Genomic DNA, 20,047 nt, shown 5'->3' on the forward strand with positions numbered 1-20,047 from the left:
CATTGTATTTTAGTTGAAATCTTCTCCCTCCTTTCCCACTTCTATCCCCTTACTTGTTTTGTTACAAGTCTTTTTTTAATCTGTAGAGTTTATTCTTTGGGTTTCTCTATGAAATAACTCAGCAGTTACTTTATTCTTTTTAAATTCACTTTTTATTTAAATAAGTAGCTTATCTTTCTCATATTACGATGAACAAGAGCAGGTGCTGAAGTACTAGGTCATCTTTTAATTAGTGAAGAAAGTTTGAGATTATTTAGGCAAATTATGAAAAATAAAAGGAGACTATTTATGGAAAAATGTCATGTAGCTGAGTTATTAAAACAAAATGAACAAAGTGTACTTTAAGGAAAACACAGCATGAAATTTATATTCCTCTTCCAAAAGAGGAATATAAAATAAAATGTTACCAGACAGAGAAAATGCTGGTTTATACTAGTTTGTGCTCTGAACAGACAAAAGACAAATGTGTTTGAACAATTTTCACCATCTTTTTTACTAAATTTGCATTTAATAGAACAGAAGTCAAAGGATCAGTTGTATAAAAATAGCATTTTGGCATCTACATTAAGTGGAACAAAATGAGTACTGACATCCAAGAGTCAATGCTTTTGGCATGGTTTTTATTCTATGGTAAATATTAAAATAAATTCAGGTCTGCAAGGCATAATGAAAAAATAATCCACTTGAGAGGAAAAAGACCATTATGCATCACTGTACTAAAGTTGCCATTGATAACAGTGACAGTGCCAGAGACACTGGACCTTGTTTTGATCTCTTGGATTTATGTGCCTGTGACCTGGATCAGGCTGCATATTTCCTAGGCACTCTGAAGGACACTTAATCTGCCCTATAATCTTTCTTATTTGGTGACTGGCAAAATAACAGATATGCATAATTTAAACGGAGGGTTATGCAGCTCTCTGCTTTAAAACAGGGACATGAGGGCAGGATATAGCATGTTTTCTTGATCATCAAGGAACATTAAGTTGTTATCCACTGAACCAGCATAGTTAGAACTGTAACACAGCGCTAATGATGGGCTGATTTACATACTGCTTAATTTCAGCTACACCTTTGAATACAAGAACTAGGTGTTCATTTGTCTATTGGCCAATCAAATTAACTTTCATAAACTCTTTATTCTGTTTTTCCACAATGAAGGTAATTTAGGTGTCACCAGGGGTGGCTCCAGGCCCCAGCACGCCAAGTGCGTGCTTGGGGCGGCATGCCACGGGGGGCGCTCTGCCGGTCACCGGGAGGGCGGCAGGCGGCTCCGGTGGACCTCCCGCAGGCATGCCTGCGGAGGGTCTGCTGGTCCCACAGCTCCGGTGGAGCATCCGCAGGCACGCCTGCGGGAGGTCCACCGGAGCCGCGGGACCAGCGGACCCTCCGCAGGCACGTCTGTGGGAGGTCCACCGGAGCTGCGGGACCAGCGACCAGCAGAGCGCCCCCCGCGGCGTGCCGCCGTGCTTGGGGCGGCAAAATGGCTAGAGCCGCCCCTGGGTGTCACTGTTAATTTCATTATGCAAATTCTAAACTGCATAGGCATCACCCAACTTCTCACTCTGAAGAATGACACAAATTAAGGATTTCATTCACAAGAGAATTTCCTTTAATTATTCCTAGAAGTAGCATTGCAACTTTTTCACAAAGACTAAAAGCCTTCTGTTTGTGAGTAGCCAGGAAACAGTTATTTGTAGATCAGTAGTTGCATGCTGGTTTATAGGATATTTTACATGAAAATTCATTCTATCTATTTTTGAAGAGCCTTTAAAAACATCCAGGGAACCTCTTATTTATTAAGGAACTAGAAAAACAACAGCACAATTTATCTTAAACTAACTTCAACTTAATATAAACAAATAGTCCTCCTTCCCCAACCAGTCCAATGAAAGACAGTAAAACTTTCTGGATAGTAAGCTAACCAATAAACACACTGACAAGAGAACAAACTAATGTACAGTGTACAATTCAAATACTTTGCTAATGTGCCTCTTAAAAGATTTCAGATATGGATGCTGGAAGTCATTTTTGTTCCACTCATTGTTTCTATGTAAGGGTACACTTCAACTTCTAGTCCACAAAAATGTATGTCAACTTCTAGCTAAACTTCCCAGGCATGTCTGCATATTACCACAGCCACTTACAGAATTAATCCAAAGAATATAAAAGCGACAGAGGCTAAATATCAAAGAACACTTGTATAATTGTAGCTCTGGAGCACAATGGGAACTCTGCAGCTACAAGCCTTCTCTTGCCTTTCAGTTTCTTCCAGCTTGGAAGAGCTCTGAAGGCATTTTTCATCTTTAATATTACAGTCAACAACTGAAATGTACAAAAAACAGAAGTCAATGTTATAGTTCTCACAGCACCTCTATTAGGGCACCATTGCAATTATACAACATTCTGGAGAATAAATATTTTCCAATTACTACATATGTGCAAAGGGGCAGTATATATGCTGTAGGAGCCATAGTTTGAACTTCCAGCCTATTGTGTCTACATTCTTGAGTATAATATGGCATTAGGTCACTTGCACTAAACATATACATTTATGTATGTGTTGCTTTTTCTTTTGAACAAGTTTTTATTTACTTTCCTCCCAGACATCTGAACAAAGGTCTATAGGGCAGGCCTCTCTGAAAATTAGATCCCAGACACTGGTATCTCAGATTTACCCTATAGCATAGTTAAGGCAATGTGTTATACAAACACTAATTATCACTATTTATCTTTAGTATCTGAAGTTGCCAGACATGTTAAAAAATGCCAGTCCCGAGTTTCATCTGCAGTAACATAACCTAAGCCGAGGGGGAAGAAATGTTCTTGTCACAATGCAAACTTCCTTGATGTATCTAATGTGGTAGAGAAAGAAAACAACGAGAGACTGCATTCTGTCACAAACGTTTACTCATGTTAGGGGCCCTGCTGCCAATAAACTAATCTCAAGATGCTAACGCCTAGATGAGGCCCAATTATATTTCAGTCCAGTGGGAGGCTGGCCTGTATTTGTTCTGAAATGTTTTATTCATGCACAACATTGGATTTCTGTACTATTATTCTACAGAAGCTTTTCAAAGCACACAGATATTTACTCTCTACTCTGACTTCTGAAACACAGCAAGAGCTCTAATGCTGAAGCAAGTTATATGAATAACACTATTCAGACCTGTAAAAACAAGAACAAGGAGACAGCAGGATGTAGAGGATTGGATCTCAGTCCTATGCCCAGGAACTCCTGAACTCAGCCAGTGGTTTACTGTGTGATTTTTAACGAAGTCAGTCTGTCTGTTTCCCCATTTATAAAATAGGGTAATAGCATCTACCTACCTACCTAGTTAATAGGGAATATTGTGAGGGTTAACTGTTTGTATAGCAGTTTGAAGATGTAAAGCACTATCACTTCTTCAGAGCATTCTATATTGACAACCTGATCACTGGACCAAGGAGTTTACAAGGGATAGTTGTGTTTTTTAATTATACAAGCACTCCGAGCTAAGGATTGATATTTTCAAATGACATCAAAATGAGGGTTGCTTGAATGAAGTCTACTGAAATCAATCCAGCTAATTCTTACAGTGTGGGAGGAAGGACCCAGAAAAACAATGGAGACTTTATCAGCTCCCCTCAGCAAATTTGCCTGCCATTTACTCAGGGAGTAGATCATAACTGTCAGTTGTGAAGACAGAATTGTATAGAGTAGAAGATGACTCTGGGCCTTGGTAGATTTTCTACATAGTTTCCATGGCCGGAAGGGATCACATTTTAAGCATATCTTTTAGAAAAACTTCCAATCTTGTAAACCTGTCTCTCTTTTTAAGAGGAAGAACTGCGGGCTAAATGGTGATTACAAGGTTCAAAAGCGACCAGAGTTTGGTGGAAAGTACCTGCCCTTTGCAGCAGGTTCAGCAGTTAACTACAGTTCACTTTGCCATTAGTGTGACTGAACCTAACTGTGGTATCAGGATATCCAGTTAAAAAATGCTTGGTAAGATTTGTACTCTGCAGAATAGCTCAACAAAATATTAAAGGAAATGCACACTTCTCCCAACACACATGTGCTTATCAGATAAACTGAAGGGCTGTGACCCTGTTATAGTACAGGGTAAGGTAATGGATTAACACTCCAGACTTCTAATCAATTATAATATGTCTTATCCTCTTAACAATAAGTCTGTCTTAGTTGAACAGATCATTCCTTTCAATGAACAGCTGCCCAGTATGAAACGTATCAGTAAATGTCACTTCGTGTGTAAGGTTGTCAATCTAAAATGCCAGTGTTACAACGTAACAGCATTCTAAGAGCAGATTTCATAAATATTATTCACAGCAATTCCTAAATCTTCAATAATGTGTTTATTTCGTTATTATAATAGATTTTTCAGCAAATACAAGAGCTCAATTAATAAATTAAAAGGTTTAATAAGCATACTACTTTGTATTGTATTTGCTTTTTTCTCATGCAAAAGACTATATACAATCATAAAAGGAAACTACCAAGAACAGACATAAGAGTGCTAAGACAATTACATAAGTATTTCCTATAAAGGAAAAAAAAACTATTAAAATAGCCATCACAAACATATAGCTGACATTGAGGGAAAACAGGACTCTCAAAGAGAATTGTGCACCTACTGAGTTTATTTAAAAAAGATGTAAACTCATTCTTGATGAGTCACCTGTGCATGTAAAAATAGTTTAGTAATGATCTATTGGAACTAGAAAACAAACTGAGTTATTTCATTTCACATCTTGGGCTGCTTTTGAAGAAAATGTTAGATTTTTTTTTTTCTAATGTCCTAATCCAGTGGTTCCCAAACTTGTTCCGCTGCTTGTGCGGGGAAAGCCCCTGGCGGGCTGGGCCGATTTGTTTACCTTCCGCGTCCGCAGGTTCGGCCGATCGCGGCTCCCCCTGGCCAGGGTTCACTGCTCTAGGCCAATGGGAGCTACGGGAAGCGGCGCGGGCTGAGGGACGTACTGGCCACAGCTTCCAGCAGCTCCCATTGGCCTGGAGCAGCAAACTGCGACCACTGGGAGCTACGATCGGCCAAACCTGCGGACGCGGAAGGTAAACAAACTGGCCTGGCCTGTCAGGGGCTTTCCCTGCACAAGTGGTGGAACAAGTTTGGGAACCACTGTCCTAATCTATAACAAAGGTTGAAATGGAACTGAATTTTTAAGTCCATGAATTTTGTCCCTCAGTGTGCCATAAAGAGCTGTCAAAAAAAAAAAAGAATATTGCAGGAATGTAGTAGTGCTTTAAAGAAAAAAAGAGACAGGGGAAAACAGGATACAAATTTAAGCCATGCATTCAGCAGGGAGAAATACATCTTGTATAAGAGTCTTCCTCTGCTTTTCTATTTTGGTCAACATTATTTAAAAACACAGACAGCAATGTCTTCCTTGAACTTTCATGAACTCCAACAGCATAAGCTAGCTCAGTAGTAATAGTAGTTCAAAAACAAATTCCACCCAGATTGCATGATTTTCTTCCATTATGGATGACCATAATAAGCAACACTCCTCCCAAGCAAGGGACACAATATGCATCAGAATTTCAAGAGCACCCTGGCATGTATGCACAGAGTCATTGCCATGTGCTTGAGAGACAAAGCAAACTTCCATTTCCCTGAACTATTGATTTTAAGATATAATATAATGGGATAATGTCAGGGACAAGGTGGGGGGGGGGGGGAACAATATTCACCGAGCAAAAAAAATTGGAGGGAGAAACAAAATCATGTTGTCTGTGGGCTCACTAGAGATTGTTTATAGAATTTTATTACTCACAACAAAGGTCACATCTTCATTAATTTGCACTACAAAATGACATCAACAGGCTCTCTAAAACCAATATCCATTACCTAAAGTTACATAGAAAATACAAGAAAATTGAGCAAAACAAAACCCCAAATCTGGCATTCAAGTTAAATGGTTTTAAGTGGATACTTAACAGCAAAATACTATATTAATAGCGGCCGTAATGAGGCCTTGGATTGTAGGAGTTGTAGCCATAATCATACTGGGGGTAGTAAGACTGTCCTTGTCTGTGCTGTTGGTAGCTGTTACCCCAGCTTCTTCCTGGCCACTGATTAGATCTATTACCACCTTGCCAGTCATGCCTGTCCCCTCTGCCTCTGAACTGCCTGCCATCTTGAAACCTGTAATAAAAAGAAATTTGCATAAACACCAGCTCTGAGATTTTAAAGAGGGAAGGTTTTGAATTCTTTCACATACTATTTTATTGTATTCCTAAAATCTGGCTCCAGTTATTTAAACACACAAACAACTGCTAATCCTTTTTAGGGCAAAATACATGTCAAAGATATGATTATTCAAAACAATCCTCCGACCCAAGATAGGAAGATAGGTCAACTACTTACTACTAAGCAACAAACTACTGGTTGTCTTACAGGGGGAAAAAAATTCAGCCTTTGTACAAACCATTCAAAATGAAATAAAAGGAATGAATTACTAAAATTTAGCTTAAACATTCACATAATTAATTAGTAAAACAGATTTTTAAAGAATAACTTCCTCAATTTTTGGTAAACTGTAATTTACAACTTAAGTGTGAAGTTACTGACAAGTTAGTAGAATGATGAAAACATTGGAATTGTTTATTTTTAGAAGAATAAAGCCCCCATCCAGCAAGCACTTAAGCACCTTCTTAACTTTATGCATATGAGAAATTCCATTAGTGTGTCTAAGGGCTGGTCCACACTAAGAAGCGGGGTCGAACTAGGGTACGCAAATTCAGCTACGTGAATAGCGTAGCTGAATTCGAAGTACCCTAGTTCAAACTACTCACTCGTCCAGATGCCGCGGAATCAAAGTCCGCGGCTCCAAGGTCGACTCCGCCACCGCCGTTTGCAGTGGTGGAGTACCGGAGTCGACCGCGGCGCTTCCGGAGTTCGAACTATCGCGTCCAGATTAGACGCGATAGTTTGAACTCCGAGAAGTCGAACTCACCGCGTCGACCCAGCTGGTAAATGTACACTAGCCCTAAGTGTTTGCAGGCCTGGGGCTTAAGTAACTTAATATAAAATCCAGTCCCAGCAGTACTAAAAAGAAAAAAAAAATTGCCTGGGCATCAAATGCAGGAATTGTCCTTTTTTCAGCCCCAAAAAGCAAGTGTCAGTGTCCAAGCTTAAGGTAGCAACACTCCCAGCCTGGAGAAAAACAGTATAATTCAAAACATTTTTGGCAGGCATATAATATGATCTTCCAGTGCACTTGCGAGAGGGAGATATATTCTATGGTCCTTACAAATAGACAAAAGTAGTGCAATCTAGCCTAGACACAATATGTCAAATGTTATCTGGGTTGCAAATTATATATTTTGCTAGTTGTACAAAAAAGAGAGGTATGTCACTGGTGTGCTACTTGGCAGAGTCAGTTTTCTGTTGACAATTATGCTTCCAAAGACAAGCTGTTTGTGGTTTAGCAGACAAACCTCTGATCTTTCCCCTTTCAAAAAAAATAAAATAAAAAAAAATCAGTTCATGGCCAAGCTGCAATGGGCCCCAAGGGCAATGATTTAAATGGTTCAAGCTCATTCTTTACAGAATAGCAGTTTGCTTCATACTCTTATATAGAATGAAAAAAACACTCTCAGTATTAGTTTAGCGAAATCCTATCTTTGACCATGGAGAGAGATGAATTTCTTTCAAATCAAGAAACCTGCCAAATAATGGGGAGCTTACAGCAAACCTGCTTCTCTTTATTCTAAAGCAGACAAACATCTTAGAGTGCTAGCTATGACATCAATATGTGTTTGTGAAACTAACAAAGATCTAAAAATCAGTACCGATCTCTATTTCTTTGGTTACCACCAGATCTGTTTTTCCATTCTTCTACTAGAGGAGGTGGATCTGTTGGGCGTTTTAAATACTCTTGATATTCCTCATCATCTGATGTAAATCGATGAGAAAACATCTCTTCATAATTCAGAGGAACTTCGGTTGAGGAAGTCATTGTGAAATACTATTAGACATAAAATACAATTGCAGCAGCTTAAAAAAGACATGAAAAGGACAGTTACCAAATCCACGTAGTGAAAATTGAGGTAAGGAAGTGTGTTACATTTTAAAATGTTATGTATTGGACTGACAATCCTGATACTGTCTTAACTATTCTGTAAATGAAGATTCAGGTAAATATTAACTAATTTCATTTCACTGCTTTAACTTTGTACTGGACCACTTCTAAGACAGAAAAAGTAGTCCAGTCTCCACGTGTTTACAATCTTTGACACCTACAGTGGGATTGCCATTTCCCTCTGAGAGCCATTTGGGAACAATTGGTGGACTCCAGGCAGCACGGCTGTGACCTGCCCACAGCAAGGGAGATTTTTTGGGGCTGGTGGGGTGGGGGGAGGTGGGCAGTGGGAGAGGACAGGAGTCAAGCTGAGACACAGACAGCAATGCATGGGGCACATAAACTAACAGCAGAGCTTGGGGCACTAGTAGAGACCCCCCCCCCCATCGCACACAACCCTTCCAGCCTCAAACACAGCCTTCCACCGCCCCCATCCCCTTCCAGTCCCCACAGACACAGCCCCACAGCCTCCTGCACCCCCCCCAGTCCTCATAGACACAGCCCCCCCAGACACATCCCCCCCAGACATAGCCCCTCCAGCCCCAGATACAGTCCTCCCACAGCCCCCTCCAGTCCCCACAGACACAACTCCTCCAGTCCCACACACAGCCTCTCCACCTCCACACACAACCCCCTGCCCCCTCCAGTCCCCATTCACAGCCCCCTCCAACCCCACAACCAGCCTGCTGCCCTTCCAAAGACCCCATAGAGACAGCCCCACAAACAGCCTCCTGCCCCCAGTCCCCATACGCACCGCCCCCAGCCCCCTCCAGTCCCCATAGACACAGCCCCACAAACAGCCTCCCGCCTTTCCAAAGCCCCCAGAGACACAGCCCCTCCAGCCCCACAAACAACCTCCCGCCCCCTCCAGTCCCCATAGACACAGCCCCACAAACAGCCTCCCGCCTTTCCAAAGCCCCCACAGACACCGCGTCACCCCCCCCCCAACGCCTCCCCTCCAGCCTTCCCCCAGAGCTCCTCGCCCTCCCGCAGCGCCTCCCGCCCCCCAGCCCCCTCACCCAGAGCCCGCAGCAGCCACGCTCCAAAGCCTTCCCGCAGCACGAGCCCTTCCTCTTCCGGGCCCGGGCCTCAGCCCCCGCCCCGCTTCCAGCTTCCGCCGCCGCCGCCGCCGCGCGGGGAGGGGAGGGGAGGCTGTGAGCCGTAGGGAGCGATCGATGGGTTCTGAGGCTGGGCAGCGCAATGCTCTCCCGCCCGGGGCCGGGCCTCAGCGCTGGCTGTGCCCGTAGCGAGGCGCGCTGAGCGTAGGCCGTTCAAGAAGGGTGAAAAGGCCTTTGGTTCGGCACATAGCCCCAGCCCCGTGTGTAGGTCCCAACATCCCTAGTCTGCAGTCACCTGCGCAGGGGAGTGGGTGAGGTGACGTAGTGGGACTGCTAACGTGCATGGAGTTACTGACGGGCGTAATAAGGGTTTGCAGTTGCTAAAGCCTTTCTTTGCAATTCGAGGTCTTGATTATTATTCAGTCAGGGCACCTAGACTAGTCAGTATCTGCCTCTGCTGTACTTTACCTCTCGGGATAAAGCCTTCTTTAAGACTGCGTCTGATGAAGTGGGTATTCACCCAGGAAAGCTCATGCTCCAATACATCTGTTAGTCTTTAAGGTGCCACAGGACTCTTTGTTGCTTTTTACAGATCCAGACTAACACGGCTACCCCTCTGAAACTAGTTAGTTGTTTCCTCTTCCTCTAGATCTCTGTGATGTGAAATTTCTCAGGCCAGTTCAATCAAGTGTGTTTCTGCCTTGTGAAGGCTAGAAGTGAGGTGAGCAACTTTACATACTTGTTACCTTAGGAAAGGTAATTTTCACTGTCAGAGCTCATTGAGTACTGCACATGCAACCTCCTCTGTATTTTAATGTATGGCTTTTATTTAGTATAGGATGTGATATGCTTCTTACATCAGTGCAGTGTTAGTGTGTGTGCTTCTCTTCTGTAAAATAGTAACAATGTTCTAAACAAAAAAGCAATGCATAAGATACCAGTATTTTCCAACTCTGCTTTGTAGTTCTCTATGCTGAGAATTTTGAAGGCTAACCCTTCTTAGTATCTCAAATTACACCAAAGGACATTCATTACTATTCAGAGACTTAATACATATTTGAGGCTAAGGTGGGATGAAATGACTTAGCATGTAAAGTGTAGAGGAAAACGCTGTAATATTCATTGTCTTGGCATGTTTTGAAATCATACAAAGTGAAGGGGAAAAAATAACTGGAGCCAAATCCTGCAAACAGTTATGCCCTTGATCACAGTTACCCACAAGTGGAATCCTATTGAAGTTAATGGGACTCTGCCTGGGAGTAACTACTCACAGCAGTAACTTTACAGAATTGGGAGATAGCCTCCAATCCTGCGAAGATTTATGTATGCATTGTACTTTATACATTATGAGCTTGATGTGAAGTACAAGTAGAAATCAGAAATATGTGGGTTTTTCAGGGACTATTAGAGTGTATTTTATTTAAAGGGTAATATAAAATATTTGAGCTGTAACAGAAAAACAATATTCAAATTGATAAAATTCACGCAGCACACTTTATGCTTACTTATACCAATTCTGTCTAACTGCATATCTTTAAAAAGTTGATCATTTTGCTCAATCCTAGAGTTCAAAGGCAACTTGTTTGCTTTATGTATAAAAGTTTTCGAAATTGTGTGAAGTGTGATTCCTGTTTTATGGCTAATTTTGTATTAGCACGGAAGGGTCTATCTTTGTGTTGTGTATACGGCCCTGCTTTAGCAAGCTACTTACACAACAACCTAAAGTTAAGCATTATGAGTATTGCATTGACTTCAATGTGCTTAAAGTTAGGCACCTGCTTAAGTACCTTCTTGAATTGGATCCTACGTGCATAAATATTTCAGGCAGAAAATTAAGCCTTCTCTTATTTACTAGTTGAAGTTCAAGTAAAATTATTATTACTAATTTATGAACTGCCATAAATTGACACTGGACTGTACAGCAGTAGGTCACTGCCGCAATGATCATAGCTTCTTGTTCCTAAGGGTTTGCAATGTAGGTGTCTGATTTTGCTCCCATCTTTTAAGCATGAGATTTATTTGAGACTGTAAGACGCAAGACATTGTGCCCGTTTCACTGTTCTCCACGTCATTCTGACCATTACAATACACTAATACAGTAACTCTGACAGCATTTTCAGTGTTTACTATTAGTCATAATTCTTGAGCCCAGATTCTCCCCGCCCCCCCACTCTCCCATGCTCCATATGAGAAAGTGTTGGGTTTTTTTCTAGGACCCTGTAGAAGAAAAGCAATTATTTTTATAAGTTTGTAGACCAAAGAGTCCTATTATACTTGACCCTTTTCTTTATTGCTCACAGATAGTAGTAAAGCACAAAAATTCACAATAACATATAACACTTAAAAAAGTCTTCAGTGACAATATTGCCTCCTACCCTCCAGAAAGATCAGATTGTAGAAAAACTGTTCATGGTTTGATGTAAACAGAAATATCACATGTTGCTTTCCTGCATGAACCAAAGAAGGACTGATCGCTCAGTCACAGAGTAAAATGGATGACCAGGATCCAAATAGCCCACTGCAGATATCTTAGCCTGGGGTCTCTGGTTCTAAGCAAGATGAATTTTCGTTTGAATCTGAAAGATTATATTCTTACTCTAATGCAGGGATTATATTCTTACTCAAACTCAATTTACCTTAGGGCCCATGCCAGTCCTCAAATCCTCCCAGCAGGCCAATATGTCACTCATGCTGCCAGAACCTGCCCCCCAAAACTCCGTCCCCCACCTGCCTATGGCTCTGGGAGGGAGTTTGGGTGGGGGAGGAGATCTGGGGTAGGGGATTGTGGTGCAGGCTCTGGGAGGGAGTTTGGAGGCTGCAGGAGGTGTGGGGAGGGGGTGCATGATCTGGGAGGGAGTTTGGGGGCTGGAGGGGCTATGGGGATGGGGTGCAGGCTTTGGAAGGGGGTTTGGTGGCAGGAGTGGAGTGTAGGAAGGCGGAGGGGGTTCAAACTCTGGGAGGGAGTTTGGGGGCTGGGGGTGTGTGTGGAGAGGGGGTGCAGGCTCGGGGAGGGAGTTTGGGGGCAGGAGGGGGTGTGTGGGAAGGGGGAGTGGCACAGTTGGGAAACCATTGAAGAACTTGCCAGAAACAGACAGGAGGGGAGGAGCTTCATCACTGCCTTAAACACCAGAGGTGTAATGGGTACTAGCTAACCCTGATTAACCCATCGTCACACAGGAGAAAACATACAGATGATGGGATAGACCAGGATAGCACCAATATTTTAACACTTTATGTTGTATGTAGTTGGGCATTTGTAGTTGAATCTGCACTTCACGTGGTCTTGTTCTTCAGGCTACAAGAATCCATGAGAATGGACATAGCAGATGTGATCAAGATGGCAGCAGGCATCTTAGAAATACCTTAGATAAACACATGATCCTGATGCTCAACCTGTACATAGACAAGGTTTAAGGGCCATATTTTAAAGGTACCTAGGTGCCTACACATGTTGATTTGCACCTAGTAGCATTTTTTAAATCATGAAGGTGCCTAACTCAATGGAAGTTAGATACCCAGGCACTTTTGCAAATCTAACTAGGCATCTGTCTGCATTTTGAGGTGTCTAAATACCTTTAAAAATCTGACCCTAAGTGTTTTCAGAATCAGGCCCTTGGAATTCTCTTTCCATTCCTGCTATGGCCTTCTTCCATGTAGTTGTCTCTAAATAACCTATTGTGTTCTCTTTCTACAATCAACTAGGGCCGGTGCAACCATTAGGCAACCTAGGCGGTTGCCTAGGGCACTGGCATTTGGGGGGCACCATTTTCTTCGGCAGCGACTGCGGCAGCCAGATCTTCGGCCGCCCCGGTCGCCGCTGGCATTTAGGCAGAGGGAGCTGGGGCAGGGGAGCGCGGGGAGGGCTGCTTGCAGCAAGTGTGTGTGTGTGGGGGGGGCGGCACACAGGGGAACTCCCCGCCCCACCTCCTCCCCGAGCACGGCGTGGCTGCTTCACTTCTCCTGCCTCCCAGGCTTGTGGCGTCTAAGCTGATTGGTGCCGCAAGCCTGGGAGGCGGGAGACGTGACGCAGCCACGGCGTGCTCCGGGTGCTCATGCTCGTTCGGGGTGCCGGGGTGAGCTGGGGCGGGGGTGCCTCAGGGTGGGGGGTGGGAAGCTGCCGCAAGGGGGACACCTCAGGGCAGAGAGGGAGAGCTGCCGCGGGGGAGCTCAGGTTAGGGAGGGAGGGGGCACAAGGTGGAAGTTTTGCCTAGGGCATGAAACATCCTTGCACCGGCCCTGCAATCAACCTCACCTAACCAGCAATACTGCAATTTACTACCATGTGACAAACCCCCCATCATTCCTGACTATTCTTTGAATGAATTTTAGCACATCAAATAGTAATAATGTTATTCTCTTCTAAACTTTAAGAACTGTTCCCTTCAGTCCATCGGTGCTTAATGGAACTCTTTCAGGAAGGTGTTAAATGCTCTTTGACTAAACAGAGGAACATACACTGTAAAAATAAAATAAAATAATAGTTTAGTTTATCCAGAAAATAATGAGGAAGGAAAATATTTCATAGAATGCCTAGTGTTGTTAACTCTTGCTGTTTTATCATGAGTCTCATAATATCTGGTGATTCTCTTAAAGGCCCAGCTTCTCTAATCATGTGATTTCATGAGACTTTCAGTTTTCATTTAAAAGAACTAAGTTTCTAACTCTCATGCTCGTGGAGAAAATCTTCAAAATGTGACCTAAGTGTGCCCTGATGGCTCAAAAACTAAGATGCAAATAAAAAGAACCTGAAATTTGATTGAAAATATTATTTGTTTAAAATCTCATAATTTTTATGCCAATCTCATAAGTTTTGGGGGCCTGACTCCTGATTTTGGAACAGTTGGGATGGTTAGCACAGGCATTTTAAAGAAATGTTGACATGGTACCAAGAAAAAGGAAATTTCAATTTTTATATATTTCTTTAACTTCCAATAGGAGGAGTCCTTTAAATCAAGGCTAATATGTACTTTGAGAAATCAACTAAAGAATTAACACCACTTGCAACTGTGTCCGCTCTGACCAAAGGAGAATGTGCTTATATATGGGCAAAGTCTATGCAAGCAGAGATTCCTCCAAGGAGAGCATCATAGATCATGTTGGTATGAGAAGGAGAAAGAAGAAAATGCTTCTTCTGTCAAATATTACTTTATCATTAATTTATTTATTATGAAAACTAAGATTTCCTCTTGCTTTCCAAATCTTTTCACATATTTCATGTTAGTTGTTTGAATGCTTTCATTTTCTTTTTCTCTGTTGTAGTCTATTTGATATTAAAAGTTTTCTTTTTCGTAAAATCAAAAATGGACTGTTCAAATTATTTTACTATGGGAGAGGATAGTATCTGACATGTTAAAGAGAGCATGACCTTGTGCTTTGGCCGGAGGCAGGTAAAAGAGGTGGAAGTGAAAACTTCTTGCTGATTATGAGCTGAGAGAGGCTGGAGTTTCTGCACATGAGATGCCCTCTGGTCTTCTTATGGTAACTCAGTGAGTAAATGACAATAAATTATTGGTTAGCATCATATAGTCACAATGAAAGATAGCAGTTGTAAGGCTATTTTGTAGCCAAGTACCACAAAAATACTCAGAATTGTATTCTTTCTTTAGAGCCTTCTTCACTTACAAAATCAGTTCTCATTGTTGGATGTTATTCCCTTGGCTAGAGAGGATCTTTGCCTGGATGATTCTCATTTAAGTAACAAGAAAATCTGAGATATGGCAGATTTTACTGTCAGATGTGTTAAAGTCTGTGTAGTGATTCTGTCAGATCACTACATTGACTTCGTGTGTTTAAAAATGTTCTTTCCGCACCTGCATGTGAGATTGTAATGTGGAGCACACAAAGGAACAGAATGCACAATTTCCATCAACCAGGGCCGCCCAGAGGATTCAGGGGGCCTGGGGTCTTCCCCGCCGCCAAATTGCCACCGAAGACCCAGCACTTCGGCAGCGGGTCCCGGAGCGGAAGGACCCCCCCGCTGCCGAATTGCCGCCGAAGACCCGGAGCGGAAGAAGCTCCAGGGGCCCGGGCCCCATGAGAGTTTTCCGGGGCCCCTGGAGCAAGTGAAGGACCCCGCTCCAGGGCCCCCAAAAAACTCTTGTGGAGGCCCCTGCGGGGCCCGGGTCCTGGGGCAAATTGCCCCACTTGCCCCCCTCCCCGGGCGGCCCTGCCATCAACTATGCTCAGCACAAGAATATTTCTAAAAGAGCACTTCCTTCCCTTAACAATGACCTTTTAAATGTTAATTGCCTTTAAAACAGTTGTCTTTATAGTAAAACATGCACGCGCGCACACACGCGCAAAGCAATTCCTGATGTTAGCTTTTGTTACAAAGTACCCATTTAGACTTTTGAGGGGACTGGTTCCTCTTAAACTAGCTTTACACCAGTATAATTCTTGATCAGCAGTGAAGTTACTCCTGATTTACACTGATTTGAGAGATGGATAAGTCCCTTCAGCTTCAGAAGTACTGGTTTTTTTTTTTTAATCAGCCTCTTCTAAAATACCATCATGAAATTATATTTCTAGCATCTTGTTTCTGGTATTATTGCAGGGGTGGCCTTCCCCTGCTGCCAGTTTTTTATGAATATCACCAAAGTCTTGCTGCCATCTCTAATTTTCACCTTTAAGATGACTAAGCCAGCAGTGCCCTCCTGGTTCTTTCAGAATGATTCATTTTTATTATTTTTGCTTTCTAAGCTAGTAATTACGTACTGCAGCACACAGTCTTATTTTTTCTAAATATTATAGTGCCAGTTTAATCTCTGACGTAATACCAGTGACTTCAGTGGAGTTACACTACAGATGAATTTGCCCTTATGAGACTTTTCCAAATGTTAAATTATTTTCTCATCATTACTCTTTGGAGCTGTGAAGACAAAGGCAAGGAGATGGGTCTTTGACAGAAAGAACCTAGTTCAAACAGCATCCCTGTTGCTGCCACTTATGCTGCTCCATATGTTGCTCATTTGAGAGGGAGGTAGATTAGATCCAGTGCAGCCAGTGCTGATATGCACGCTGTGTCTGAAGGATAAGAAGAAGCATTCACCATAGCAAATCTGGTGCACGTTTCGCAAAACAGATGGACTATCGACTGCTACTATATCTAAATGAAACTGAGTGGGAGAAGCATTCAGATATTCATGTAAGTATTATGCAGAATTGTTTGAAAGTTAGGAAATGAAGTAGCATGTCCACAAACCAGACTTACCATATTTGTCAGAGATTTGCTCAAGTTCCAGAAATCAAGATCCAGTTGCAGATTAGATTTCAGGAAACCCAAAGTTGTTTTTGTTGTTGTTTGTTTTTTGGGTGGGTTGGAGGGATGATCATGGGCTGATCCAATATCATTATAAAGATAGGCGACATTTGCAAAGGTATCTGGATTCAGATTTTGTTCTTGCCCAATTTTTGGTTTTATTTGGAGAGTCGGTTTTACATTGGGCTTGTCTCTAATGTTCCTATCCAATCAAATAATCTGCCAGCTCTGTTAGAATATGGAAATACTGACATTTCTGTTACAGCCAGATTGATAGTATCAATCTGCATATATTATGAGTATTTAGAGAAAATTCCCCCTCATACCCTAAGAAGGCTGCTGGTGTATTTGAATGAGAAACTGAGTGGGAGGGCTCATGAGCCCAGGGTAGGCCTCAGATTGCAGCCACGAGCCAGCAGCTTGCTAGTACTAACAGGGAGTATGGACTGGTGGACCGTAGCTCACCGTTGGCAGAAGGAAGTTGTCTGCGAAACTAGGTGAGTTCCTGGATGGCTGCTATATTGGACCCTGCCTTCTCACCTGACTCCTTATTCCTCCTGTCCTGTCCTGATCCAGGCATTTTAATGTTCCAGCAACAGTTATTTATATTCCATTTCTTTTTGTGTCACTGAAACTACATTTGCTTAATAAAGAGCATCGTTCATAAATGCCTGTCCTTATTCCTAGTTCAGATACATTAGAAATGTGTGTACTGGACACCAATCAGTTCCCTCAGACACAGAGCCTGAATTTCAATCACTTAACAGGACATCCAAATCCCCCAGTTTACCCTCGGATTTTCACTCCACTGCTTAAATACATTTTTTATCCACCAAAGTGTTGCTCTGAGGATTCACATGTGGGATTTGATCATTGTATTAAGGGACCCCCTGTTTGAAAATAAGCCCTATAGGTAGATGAGTGACAAGATTAGTTATGGGCCTGCTCCAAACTGATATAGGCTCTAACCCCACCAAGTTCTTAATCACATGCTTAAATTGAAGACAATGAGACTTGAGCACATTCTTAAGAGTTTAGCAGAATCAGGGCCTTAAATGGGAGCAGGGATGGCTCTCGGTTTTTTGCTGCCCCAAGCAAAAAATTTGCTGCCCCAAGCTTCGAGAGCGCAACTGCCCAAGCAAAACAAACAAACAAAAATGGGTGGCCGGAATGCCTGAAATTGTGCCGCCCTAAGCACGTGCTTGATTTGCCGGTGCCTAGAGATGGTCCTGAATGGGAGTAGAATTGGAATCTACATTTGCTTGAATAAAGCTGCCTACACTAACAAGTGAACATCACCCTCTCCAGCAGACTTTATTGGCAAATACTGTTAGCATAAGAATTTACTAGCTTCTTTTTGCTCTACCCTCTGTATGTATTTGAGGGAGACTTCCTGAGTATTTCCACGGAGTCTTTCTAATTTTATAAACATCAGAGGGCTGAAGTTGACCTGGTGTAGCTAAGGAAAGCTAAGTGTCTTCTGAATCTGAAGTAACTCCATTTAAAAAAAAAATCATGTTTGTATTACAATACTCTCCAGAGGCACCAATCAGGACTGAGACCTCTCTGTTAGGGATTATATAAACATATCGATTGAGCTGCAGAGAAGCCTGTGAGGCTTCCATTGGACTGCAGATCACCACTTCTAGCAGAACCTAGGTATTTTGTACTGAGTAGAGCACTAAGTTTTTAAAAAGATGTAAATTTATGTTTGAGCACAAGCAGTGAAGTCCTGATGGAGCTGACTTCATTAAAAAACAAGCAGGCAAAAGTGCGCGCACATACAAAATCTATATACTGGGGTTTTGGTGATGCTTTGAGTGTGATTGCTTCTTTGGATTATGCTGTAGCTGCTTATTCTAAAAATAATACAGGAACTTTTATCTTAAATGCTGCTTTGGGAGTATTGCAAACTTCCTGAGTAAACATTTCAGTTAGAAAGCAAATCTCAGAGCACTAGCATCTACAGCATATTACAAAGAAAAGACTTTGCCAACCTAAACAGTGAAGCAAAATTCTAATTCAATTGGAAAAAATTTTATAAACTAGTTATAAATTTTATTTAAGGATCTTGGTTACTAAAAAAATGACCAAGGTCTCACAGTTCCTGTTGGATGAGAAAAGTTACTCTCAGATTCCACACGCTACATGTTGGGAGTGAAATTCTTGGCCCTCTTGAAGTCAATGGGAGTTTTGACATTTATTTCAATGGAGCCGGGAACTCCCTCTGGCACTGGACTTGGATAAGAGCAAAGAACAATTAGGTGTTGCTGGAAGTGATGTTGATGATTCAGCAGTGAAATGATAAAAACAGCATGGTGTGAGCAGATGCTTTACTGCTAGCAGTGTGATCTTTCCAATTGGAGAGAAAAAAACAAGGTCTTGACCATTTATGGTTATTAAAGATCCATGGCACATTTTGTAAAAGTGGAGCTGTTAATCCCAGTGTCCTGGCCAAATTCTATTTTGGGTAATTCCAATCTGGCTATCAGCATTCCCTCTATTGTTTCCATTGGCTATGGTATTTGCCACCACATCCTGTTCTAAACTATTGTGTTTGCGTGTATTTTGGAACTGAGATATTTTTCAAAGGCAACTACTTTGCAGAGGTGGGTGAAGTGATTTCTAGATATCCCTTATCTGTCTCACAGGAATAACATGAGGTTTAATTAATTATGGGTGAAGCCTGATCCTGTTGAAGTCAATGGGATTTTTTTCCATTGGCATCAGTGAGAGCAGAATTTGACCCTGCATATGTGTAAAATGTTCATTCTGTGATGAGAGGTATAGTGCTGCAGTGTTACCATATCAACATACCATCTATGACAGGGGTATCCAAACCACGGTTTATGAGCTGCATGTGGCTCTTTTACAGTTATAGAGCAGGTCGCGCCCAGCACACGCCTCCATTCTCCACTGAAGCCCTGAGCCCCAGCAGGCGCCTCCCACAGGGCTGAAGCCCCGAGATGCCGCTCCTCTCAGGGCAGAAGCCCCTAAGCCCGCCACCCTGCTGCAGGGCAGAAACATCGAGCCACAGGAGGTGCGCCCAGCTCTCGAACTTCTGAAGATTATCATATGTGGCTCGGAGAGTCAGTAAGTTTGGCCACCCCTGGTCTCTGACTTTGTGCAAGTGGGTGTATAATTAGAATTTCTTTAGCCAGACACTACATTGCACCCTAGAGGATTTTGTCCCCAAAGTATTTGATAAATATTTGTCACATGGCCCAGGACAATCAGTGAGGAAATCAAAGATCTTGGAATCAAGCTTTAAAGAACTGGTGTTGATCGGACTACTGTTTTGGCTTTGCATGTGTTATGCATTGAAATAATGATTCATGTTGCAGTTTAAGGGTCTGCTCCTGCTAGGGTGACCAGATAGCAAGGGTGAAAAATTGGGTGTGGGGGGGTAATAGGCACCTATATAAGACAAAGCCTCAAATATCGGGACTGTCCCTATAAAATCAGGACATCTGGTCACCCTAGCTCCTGCTCTTGTCTCATTGAAGTTGATACTGTCAGATCATATCCAAGAAGCCATATTCTCTGCTGGTGTAACTCTTGACATAATTGAAGTAACACCAACAGAAACTTTGGCCTTACATGTTCTCAGAAAGCTAAATAGTAAACAACT

The 20,047-nt window shown here is 42.4% G+C and overlaps 1 protein-coding gene and 1 long non-coding RNA gene across 4 annotated transcripts; one reads left to right on the top strand and one right to left on the bottom strand.

Moving 5' to 3' along the window:
* Window positions 1-5,763: 5,763 nt before the first annotated feature.
* RAMAC (RNA guanine-7 methyltransferase activating subunit) lies at window positions 5,764-9,511 on the bottom strand. Of its 3 annotated transcripts, none has more exons than XM_039490185.1 (3): window positions 9,454-9,511; window positions 7,811-7,986; window positions 5,764-6,161 (listed from the first exon to the last, which is right to left on the bottom strand). In XM_039490185.1, the coding sequence occupies exons 2-3, from the start codon at window positions 7,975-7,977 to the stop codon at window positions 5,969-5,971; spliced, it is 360 nt and encodes a 119-aa protein (XP_039346119.1). In that variant the 5' UTR covers window positions 7,978-7,986; window positions 9,454-9,511; the 3' UTR covers window positions 5,764-5,968. The 3 variants fall into 3 exon arrangements, with proteins under 3 accessions (XP_039346119.1, XP_039346118.1, XP_039346120.1); XM_039490184.1 differs by lacking the exon at window positions 9,454-9,511 and adding an exon at window positions 9,120-9,417; XM_039490186.1 differs by lacking the exon at window positions 9,454-9,511 and adding an exon at window positions 9,120-9,211 and having other exon boundaries at window positions 7,811-8,015.
* On the top strand, window positions 7,939-14,408 carry LOC120372803. The gene is made up of 3 exons (XR_005585207.1): window positions 7,939-8,068; window positions 9,808-9,879; window positions 14,094-14,408. It is a non-coding gene; the product is annotated as an uncharacterized LOC120372803 (long non-coding RNA).
* Window positions 14,409-20,047: the final 5,639 nt, after the last annotated feature.

The sequence above is a fragment of the Mauremys reevesii genome, linkage group 10 (genome assembly GCF_016161935.1).
Source record: "Mauremys reevesii isolate NIE-2019 linkage group 10, ASM1616193v1, whole genome shotgun sequence".
Lineage (NCBI taxonomy): Eukaryota > Metazoa > Chordata > Testudines > Geoemydidae > Mauremys > Mauremys reevesii.

Bases quoted from the DNA above. Each gene is read 5' to 3' on its own strand.
- RAMAC (XM_039490185.1), bottom strand. From the start codon at position 7,977: ATGACTTCCTCAACCGAAGTTCCTCTGAATTATGAAGAGATGTTTTCT. The intron at 6,162-7,810 runs GTACTGATTTTT...TTTTTATTACAG, and splicing joins AACCAAAGAAATAGAGATCG to GTTTCAAGATGGCAGGCAGT.